Source organism: Ziziphus jujuba, chromosome 2 (genome assembly GCF_031755915.1).
Source record: "Ziziphus jujuba cultivar Dongzao chromosome 2, ASM3175591v1".
Classification (NCBI taxonomy): Eukaryota; Viridiplantae; Streptophyta; class Magnoliopsida; order Rosales; family Rhamnaceae; genus Ziziphus; species Ziziphus jujuba.
Window position 1 is genome coordinate 17,114,418 of NC_083380.1, and position 10,877 is coordinate 17,125,294.

General features: G+C 33.4%; 1 protein-coding gene across 1 annotated transcript; it reads right to left on the reverse strand.

The window, feature by feature from the left end:
- Positions 1–584: 584 nt before the first annotated feature.
- LOC107418826 (cytochrome P450 CYP736A12) lies at positions 585–3,996 on the reverse strand. Its single transcript, XM_016027513.4, has 2 exons — positions 3,145–3,996; positions 585–1,542 (listed from the first exon to the last, which is right to left on the reverse strand). Exons 1-2 carry the CDS (start codon positions 3,919–3,921, stop codon positions 715–717), a joined length of 1,605 nt encoding a protein of 534 aa, XP_015882999.2. The 5' UTR covers positions 3,922–3,996; the 3' UTR covers positions 585–714.
- Between the last annotated feature and the right edge of the window lie 6,881 nt (positions 3,997–10,877).

Consider the following 10,877-nt stretch of genomic DNA (forward strand, 5'->3'; position numbering starts at 1 on the left):
TAGGGTAAGAAATATTTATTAAAATAAATTACTTTATATTAAAAAATTATAATTTAACCTATTAAAAAAATAAACAAGTTAGGCAACCGACAGTGGTTTGATATGGTAGTTCAAAATAACCGCTTTATTTTGAGAAAGTTTTTTTTTTTTTTTTTTTTTTTTTAAATTTCCGTCGGCCAAGAGTACTGGAGTTTGAGCGGCTGCTGGAAGGGTGGAGGGAGAGGAGAAGAGGAAGGGAAGGCACGTGAGAGAGCTTTGGGAGGAGAAAAGGAAGGGTGTAATCTGAGCCATCCGTTTTCATCTAAGGGCCATATTTTATTGCACGTTTTTGGACTGGAGATAATAGCGTCAGGTCCAACCTGATGATAGCAAGGCCAGATAAAGCATTATATGAGGTTAGTATTTTCACTTTCAAAAAAACGTTTTTACCGTACAATTGAGTTCTGTACATTATATGAATCTTTTTTTTTTTTTTTTAATAATAGTATATATGCAAATAATTCATATATTTTTGCAAATTTTATTAGCTATAGTGATAAAGAGCCAAAAACTATGTTATACCACTAAATGCGAATATATTTGTCTTTATTTATTTTATTATGAAAACTTTCAAATAAAGATTAAATCCATAAGAAAGTAATTATTATACTTAAACTAACATAAATCTCATAATTTTTTTGTTTTCTTTTCTATGAAAAATGCATGGCAACAACCTTATGTGGTTTTACCGATTAACCGGTACGTAGGCTTCAATAACAAGTGATTGGCTCTTGCTACAGAAAGGCCAAAAATCTCAGCCATGTCGATGTCTTTAGGCTGCATACCACTAGGAAGCTCCCAATCAAAGCAATGCAAAATCTGAGCCAAAACCAATCGAACAATAGTCAAACCAGATTGCATTCCAGGACACATTCTACGACCAGAACCAAATGGAAGAAGCTCAAAATCATGCCCTTTTAGGTCTATATTCCTCTCAATAAACCTTTCTGGATAGAATTCTTCAACATTTTCGGACCACACATTCGGATCATGCCCTATTGCCCAAGCGTTCACCATCACTCTCGATTTCTTTGGTATCCAATGTTCTTCAATGATTGTGTCTTCTATGCACTCCCGAGGGACTAGTAATGGTGCAATTGGGTGTAACCTGAAGCTCTCCTTCACTACCATGTCTAAGTAGCTCAATTTCGCTAAATCATTTTCTTCTACCATTTTGTCCATGCCAATGACACTTTGTAACTCGTCTTGAAGCTTTTTCATCACTCTACGATTCTTTAGAAGTTCTGCGATTGTCCAGTCGATGGTGGTGGCTGAAGTATCGAATGCAGCTACCATTAAGTCGAGTAAAATGGCTTTGATATTTGTTCGATCAATTATGTATACGTGCTCGTCTTGGGGATTTAATGGTTGGTTCATCAATGGAAGTAGGACGTTAACAAAGTCTTGGTGTTGAGGGTTTGTGTCTTTTTGGTGCTCTGAAATTATGTTCTCTAACACTTGGTCCACGAAGTTGCTGGCTTTCTTCATGCGCTTTCTCAATCCCTGAGACCATAAAATGTCAAAAAACCTCAATATTAGTTTCGTTCAACATTAGATAACAAAGGTCTTAGATTTCAAATTTTCTAGTTGAAATTTTCTATACACAACATAATACGTACTTGTAGATTTGGCCTACCGATTAAACGTTAAGAATATACCTTTAAGTCCTAGTTTTTTTTTTTTTTTTTCTAACTAATTTTTAGCTTTATTAATGTTGAAATACCATTTATCCTAAAAGCTTAAATGTATGGGAATTGGATTTTCATTTCATTTATATTTTTCTCTAATATTCCTCCTCACATGTAGATCCACCTCTTTTTGGGTTTTTTTGAATCCTTATATGTGATTTTAATTTTTTAGATGAAATTGTTGAGTTTTGAATCCAGAACTTTTAGATTTTTTGGTTCCGATACCATATTAAAATACTACTTATTCCAAAAATTTAAACTTATGAAGATGGATTTTTATTTCATTTATATTTTTCTTCTATGGGTCCTATGGAGAATTCTACGTACGGCATATTCTATGAGCAATGTAGAATTCTATAATCCATTAAGTTTTACTATACCCATCCTCACGGGTCAAACTGTATGCCCTCCCCTTGATCCATATGTACTTTCGTGATTAATTTATTTAAGAACCCATTTGGATTTCAATGGTCTGCCAGTAGTTTTATGATCCACAACTGTTTCGATCAAGTCCACGAATCTATCAGACCTCTTCAAAAGAAACATCTGTACAAATTACCTTTTTTTTTTTTTTTCCAAAAAAAAAATTATATATATATATATATATACAGATGAAATTCACCTTTAAAAAAATCACTGTCACCGTCAACTGATTTAACGGATGAAGTAAAAAAATCTACAATACAACCAAAAATAAATACTCCCAACTCAATTAATTCAAGCTGAGTTGGAAGTAGCATCGGAGCGCTCAAAATTTACTCGGCATGAAGGAAAAAAATTCTAATACTCCCGAGTACCGACTTCAATCCATTTTGTGGCATGTGGATTATTTTCCACATCAGTTAACACATTAGCACTTTCTCCTCTCTCGCAACCGGTCTTCTCCTCTCTATGTCTCTTTTCCTTTCTCTCACAAATGGACGGGTCTGCAAATCTCCTCTCTTTCAGCATCAAACAATTTTTTCAACAATTTTTTTTCTCTTTTACACCATAACCAGAAATTTGGAGCACCCAACTCCCTTCATCAACAAAAATTACAAACGTGGCTCTTCCTAAAATGAAAATTTTGATTTATCACTCATCAGCTAGATTTCGCATATTTTTTCTCCATTTTTACAATTAATTTCTCCTTGCTAGATTGATTCTAAGTAAGTTTTATAGAAAAAACATACCCAAATTCGAAGGTGGGAAATAGACAAGCAGACAAGTCAAATATATCTCAATTCTCCCCAAGCACGAAAACCTCTAATGGGATTTGGGAACAGACTGGCTCACATGGAACCCCAAAAAACATTAAAAAAAAAAAATGACAATAAAATATTGCTGCTGATGCTGAGTTGAGTTGAATTAATGCATACTAAAAACATAATAAAAATAAAATAAAGGAAGTGTCATGAAATTAATAAAAAGAACAAACCTGAAGATCAAGAACTCCAAGAAATGGAACACAATCAGCAAGATTGAAAGCACCAGCCAAACTCAACAACTCCTGAGCAAGTCCCTTCAGATTATACCTATCATCTCTACTTTTCTTACCAAATATCATCGTCGTTGCTATATCCTCCACTACCTCACTGATCTTCCCACTCAAATCCACAACTTCACCATCCACCGCCGATTTCTTCACCGATTCCACCAAACATCCAACCACTTCCTTTCTCAACTTAGCAAATGACTCGGTTTTCGATCCACTCAGAAGCTGTGAAGTGCAAAGCTTTCTTACACTCCTCCAATAAGGACCATATTCGGAGAAAGCCATTCCTTTTGAACCGTAGGATACGTACTCGGAGGCTTGGAGTTTCGGTCGGCTTGCGAAATTAGTGTCGTGGGTTTTGAGGAACAGAGAAGCAGCTTTTGGAGATGATAAGACGATCGATTGGATGGTGCCGAGCTTTAAGGACATGATGGGTCCATGTTTCTGAGCCAGTTTTTGAAGGCTGCGGTGTGGGAGGGTGCCGAGTTGGTGGAGGTTCCCGATGATGGGTAGCGGTCGAGGTCCGGGTGGAAGTTTCCGACTGGTTTTTCGGTGGTTTTGGCCTCCGGTGAGTAGGAGGAAGATGGTGTAGAGAGAAAGGAGGAGGAGTAGAATAATGGCTATCATGAAGGAAGCCATGGATATGGACCTTATGGCTGTGATGGTGGTAATGATGATTTTGTAGTTGGGGATGTGAGTTTGGTTTGAAAGAGGCCTCATTGGCTGCACAGTTTTTCAATGCTCTCTTTTTTCCAAAAAGAAATAAAAGTTTTTAGATATTTTCTTTATGGCATATATATATATATATATATATATATCTAGAAACTTTCATTCTGTCAATTTAATTACTACCATGCCTTTTTTTTTTTTTTTTTTTTTGGGGGAAAAAAAATAAAACTTTATTTTAGTGATGGTTTCCGAAACAAGTTAAAATCAAAAACTAAGAAAAGAACCTACTTTCCTGATTTTACTTTAATACCAGGATTAATCCAATGGGTAAGGTGAGGTGCTCATTTTCCTTGTCATCCAAAAGTGGCTTTTTTTTTTTTTCTTTTTTCTTTTTTTTGGCTTTTTATAAATCCTAAATGTATTAAGATCGTGTGGGGGAATGCGCCTTTAACATCGCCTAAAAAAAGACTAGGCCGGCACACCCTAACCTTGTTAATAATTAAAAATAAATAAATAAATAAAACAAGTTTAAATTTCAAACCACCCTCTTAAGACAAAAATTTCGTACCCAGAGAAGTAATATAAGCCAACCTAATGTTCAATTATATAATTTATGCAAAACTTTGCCCTAGATTATGTATGTTAATTGGTTGCCTATTTATATATATGTACAGTTTTTTGTATGGTATGGATATATGTAAATTTAACTTGCAGATACACATTAAAAAATATATTATTTGATATTTTTTAAGCAATATATTGCATGTTGCGGACATTTACAAATTAAAATTTGCAGATTCTATACCGTAAAGATATTATATATATATCTATGTATATATATATATTAGAAATTCTACTATTAAAATATCTTGATAAATTTTGATGCGGATACCAAGTTTTGCAACATGTTGTGAGAAAAGTCCACCCTGCAATATGGCAGCAACACCAAACTCTATCAAGATATACTGATGGTTATCGGACTTATATATATATATATATATATATATATATATATATATAAATTTTGTGAACAAATGCACCGAACTTCCACCATAAAAAACTTCCCTTGCATCCACCTGACACTTTCCTCATGCATCATATTACTTGATGTAAGATGTGCATATTATAAAGGGAATCAAACACACACTTTAGCAAATTTGTATATATATATATATATATGCAAAGTTATAACAATATAGTTATTTACCACAATAAAACAAGTTATAACATTGTTAAATACCAAAAGTCTATTTGTTCATCATAGATATTTTATAATACCTATTGAAATTAATAAATAGGGTTAATTTTATAGACCACTCCTAGGGCTTAACATAAATACACTTACAATTTAACATTGTAAACTTTTAATGTAAAAGACATTTTAGAAAAACTACATCAAATGCATTGGAAAAAACAAAGATGACAGTGTAACTAGCAGCATCCTTATTTTTTCTCAAAACGTGTAATTGGGCTAAACTTTAATGTAGTTAGTCTACTATGGCAATTTAAACGGTTCCTAAATGAAATCATCTAACTAAATTTTCAATTGTAAATCATTAATGGAGCCAATTTTTTAAGACATTGACATGATAATTAATATGTTCTCGTTTTACATTAGAAATTTGTTCCCAATATATCATAAATTATTTTACTATCATAAATTATTTTACCATTTACTTCATATGGAATATCTTTGCTTGGTGAGTATATTAGTTATCTTTTTGTCTCTATTTTAATTTTTTTTTTGACAAACAAATTGTTCTACTTTTTTTTTTTAATGATAATTATTAATTCTCAACATATATGAAGTAATTTACATATATTTTTTTTATGATAACATATAATCTAATTACAATAGATTCTTTTATACTAACTGTTACAGATTAGAGGTGTAAATTTAGGTCCCGATTTTTTTTGAAAAATAGCCACTCCATAAATGGAAATTTAAAAAATAGCAAAAAAAAAAAAAAAAAAAACAACTGTAGACAAAAATGCCCTTAACTATGAAAATTAGGTATATTACACTGTACACTCTCGAAATTGTTTTTTAATTACAATTGGATACCCTCATGTTTATATTTTTACAACTTCCTAAAGATATCCGGTTGTAATTAATAAAAACTTTGAGGGTGTGCAGTGTAATATACCCATTGAAAATTACAAATGTTGTTTCTCTTACCCTTTCCTTTTTCTCCCTTCTCAAATAAGCATCGGTTTTCTTTGAAAAAAAAAAAAAAAAACATTTTCACTTGTAACACCGATCCCCTTGGCATTTCATTTGCTTTCACTTTCTTTTTCTTGTATTGTCTAACCTTCGAAGCTAAAATGAGATAAAACTTTAAATATGGATATGTATTTTCTCCTTTGCATGTCTTGTATTTGTTCTCCTTGGCATCTCTTATATTTTCTCACTTTCTTTTAAAAAAATTTTGACATGGGTATGTAATAAATTAGTTTATAAGTTGTTATATTTGAGTTTAAAGATACTTAGGTGATATATGGTGTGAAAATGATAGAAAAATTGTATAGAACTGAAAAATCGCGAAATCTTGTAAAAGCGGAGGAAATCGACGAAAAAGATGAGCTTATGTTATTTCCACCAATTTCTTAGGTTTCTGCTAGTTTTCCGCTAATTTCAGCTAGTAGGAAAAATGTTATATTTGGCAGAAGAAAAAACAGAATCGGTTTTTTTGAGACAGTTAATATGTTTGTTTAGTATTATTCAGATTTTTATATATTTATTAATTTAGTTTAATGTTATTCATTTAATTTTTATAGTAAAATGGAAGATGATGATATTATAATTGCAGTTTTATACGATGGAACATTGGTGCAAAATAATGTTGGTCATTGGGAGTATCAAAATGGCAAAAATATAATGATTTCCATCAGCAAAAAATGCACAAAATTAGAGTTAGAGGATGAGATTTTCAATTCTATTAAAATAGATCGAATGGAATACTTGCTAAAGTTAAAATGAATATATGGATGATGTGCAAAGAAGTTGGATCCCACTGAAATACACATGTATATTGCAGCGGGCATAGATGACAATAAGCAAATATATCCTTTGGCTTTCTATCAGAGTCCGTCTAAAATTCCTCACCGGAATCCTAGACAAGCCCTGATCCCAGAGAAATCCTACCGGACCCTCCAATAGAAAATTCGGCAGAACCTCCTCTAAGGATTGGACTTACCAAAATTTTCCTGTACTGAAAATACACTTCTATATACACCACCTTATTCCTCCCACATTACTACAATTTAAGTTCCACAACTGGCAGCACTTCGATAACAAATTATATAAAAAGGCATATAATGAAATTAATTTAGTAAATAACCAATTAAAATATACCATCACAGATTCTCGTCCGCCCACACCACCCACTTAGTGTTGCACATGTCAAATACACTTTAAATATCGTTTTACAAATATGTCAATGCGTAACATAGAAAGAAAGGTAAAGCAACATCACATTAGCAATCAAGAAAAGAGACTATAACAAACATTCTAATGATGATGGTATTGATGTAACTTGCCTGAGGGCTATTATATTCCCACACATATATTAATGCAACTTGCCTGAGGGCTGTCATATTCCCATACATATATTAATGTAACTTGTCTGAGGACTATCTCACCTATTCAAAGGCTACCACTTGTCCGAGAACTATTATACTTGCCCCATGGCTATCTTTCTTACCCGTAGGCTGTGATACTTATCCGAAGGTACCGTATGGTAGTAATAATAATAAAAATAATAACAAAATTAAAATTAAAGATCTCATAATAATGTTAATAAAAATAAAAATAATAATCAATAATAACATCTATAACTATAATAATGATAATAATAGAGATTGGAATTACAATAAAAAATAATTTTTATAATAATAATAACAATCCCGATAACAGCGACAATAATGATTAATTAAATAGTTAAATACAATTAATAGTAATAAGAATGTAATAACATCGATTAAGAATATTAGTAAGAAATTAAATCACAAATAGATAACATAACATAAATTCATATAATCATATTTTAAAATCCATAGCATAAAATGAAATATGCACGCTCGCATTGGAGATACGTACGATACCTTTTAACATGCTACGTGATCCATAATTCCAGCTGTCGCCGACGCTTTGCTACCAATACAAATTAGGATGGTTGCCTATGTGGGTCGTCCGATCCCCTAGACTTGTAGTTAACATGGTTATGAGGCTAGCTTTACATGGACCACATTTGTTCCCCGCCTCTGTATGGTGCGGTATATACAGTATAATATCAAATAATATAACATACAAATATATGTACGAACACACACACACACACATATATATATATATATAATATACTCGATGCATCATACTATATACCAGTAGTGCCCGAAGGTACCCAGCGTCCCGAGCACCGACTGACAGGAGGTTAAAGAGAGAAACTTACATATGGTCGCTTCGGCGTCCCAATAGCACCGCTACTTAAACCGTCATCTCGGTCCGATGGCAACGCACAGGAGACATTACAACTTGAGCGCTTATCATAATCACATTTACAGTACAGAACACCGGTACGTGTATGGGTGCATCTTAAGGAAAACTATAAACTTCATAACATTATAATATTAAATTTAGATAAAATATAATCCAATTCATATGCTTTTATCAAATACATAAACAATAATAATAAATAATAAATAATCAAATATACGGATATTCTTGATCACAATAATTTAATATAATTATCTCTTTCTTCTCAATCCTTCAATTCAATTTATACCAAAATTTATCATCAAAGCCACATACAATTTCACATACAAGTAAAGATACAGAAATACATTAAAGATATTGCAATATAGTTTATTATAAGTCATCCATAGATATCTATGTATATATTCGCATATATATATATATATATATATATATTTACATTTTCACACATTTAAATATATATATATATACACGATAAAACCTTTAACAACCAATTTAACAAGCGCAATGTCCAGATACATATGTATAAATACATTTTGATATGCATAATCAAAGGCTTCAACAATACATATTTATACATATATATATATATATATATACACCCACTCACACATCTCAATATATATTCACATATCACTATGTATTTATATACATCACCGCACATGTATATATATATATTTATATATATAATGCATGTATTTATCAATACTCCCATACACATGCATACAGAAAACACACACACACATATATATATATATATATATATATATATATATAAAATATACAATTTAATTTAATAATTTAATCAAAAATACCAACCTCTCAAATACACATCCATAATTTACAAACAAGATATCAATGCAAAGCTAAGGATATGGAGAATAAAATTCTGACCTTCGATTGGCTTGAAACCGCCGGTGGTGGCCGGAATTTTCGTCGGAAGCCTTTGCCGACTTGCCGCCCCCCCCCCCCCCCCCGGTACACCATGAACGAGCTTGAATTGGAGAAATTGAAGGTCATCATCAGCTTCAGAGGATCCAAATTAAGGGGAAGGGACCGAGAACACGGTCGAAAACGGCGGGAATCCAGTCACCGGATGGGCTGCTGCCACCGGCTTCCATGGCGGTTTCCCGACGCGTCAATAGCTTCCCCGGTGACCAGAGCACACTTCGACAAAGCTCACATGATGGGCTGCCGGTTGGTGTGGTCGGTACAGCTTGGGTGTGCCAGAACACGGCGGATTCGGCCAGAGAGAGAGGGACGGCTGCCGCCGCTTACACCGCTCGATCTGGGCGCGTCGCCACCTGATTGGCCACCAAATTTGGTAGCCAAGCTCATCGGCGGCTGGGCTATGTCTATGGCCGGCACGTCTGAGCAATGGGTGGCCAGAAATGGTGAAGGCCGATGGACCCGAAGAAGAGAAGAAAGAAAAGAGAAGAAAGAAGAAGAAGGAAGAAGAAGAAGGATCGGGGGGCTGGATCGAGGGAAAAGAAAAAAAGAAAAAAGAAAAAAAGGAAAAAAAAAAGAAAAAGAAAAAGAAATAAAAAGGAAATAAAATAAAATAATATTATTGTATAAAATAATAATAAAATAATATGGTATTTAACCATAGTTGACATGTGGCATCTCACCATTGTGACACATGGTACCTTTTATTAAGTCACACGTGGTACATTGTTCACATATTTAAAAATATTATTAAAATAATATTGTATTTGAAAAACTCTACAGGTCCATAACTTTCAAACCACATATCTAAATTGGACGTGCCGCTAATCTACGGACTCGTATCGACGAGTACTTCACAACCATGCATAAGTCAAAGCTCAACTTTGCATGAACAAAAAGCAACTCCGGCACCCCATAGACAGTTTGGACCTCAACTTATTTTGCTCACAACTTTCAAACCGTAGCTCCGTTTTCAACGTGTTACTAGTCTATGAACTCATGAAAATGTGTACTTTTTAATGGTACCTCGGTCAATGTGAAATTTCATCAGGAGCAAAAAGTCAACATTTGATCCCTTTTCGGTCAACGACGATCAAACCCGGTCAACCTTGGTCAAATTTGAGAAATTTTCGGTGTACTTCAGGACGGGGTGTTACACTTTTGGCATTGGAGATGGAGAGAACAAGTAAGAATATACATGGTTGTTAATATGTATAAGTTTCTTATGGAAGGTAGGAGTTTGAAGGGCACAGTTAACCTCCAATAAAAAATATGCTCATGCAAAGTCTTCGACCTTATTCAATATCCTTGTGACCATTGTATTACTTCTTTTAGAGAACGCAAAATTACTCCTAATGGCATGTGTTCTCATTACTAAATTGCGGATGCATATCGTGCGGCTTATGCTAAATCCATTTACCCTGTGTTAGACGAAAAACAGTGGCATGCTCCGAATGATGTGTCAAGTCATATTGTTATTCTACCGAGATGGACGCGTAGGTGAGTCGGTAGGCCAAGGATGTAATGCATACCATCTCAAGGTGAAGATGTTATTGGATGTAGA

Coding starts and splice junctions, on each gene's coding strand:
- LOC107418826 (XM_016027513.4), bottom strand. CDS start 3,921: ATGAGGCCTCTTTCAAACCAAACTCACATCCCCAACTACAAAATCATC. Junction 1,543..3,144: donor TTGGAGTTCTTGATCTTCAG/GTTTGTTCTTTT, acceptor TTATGGTCTCAG/GGATTGAGAAAGCGCATGAA.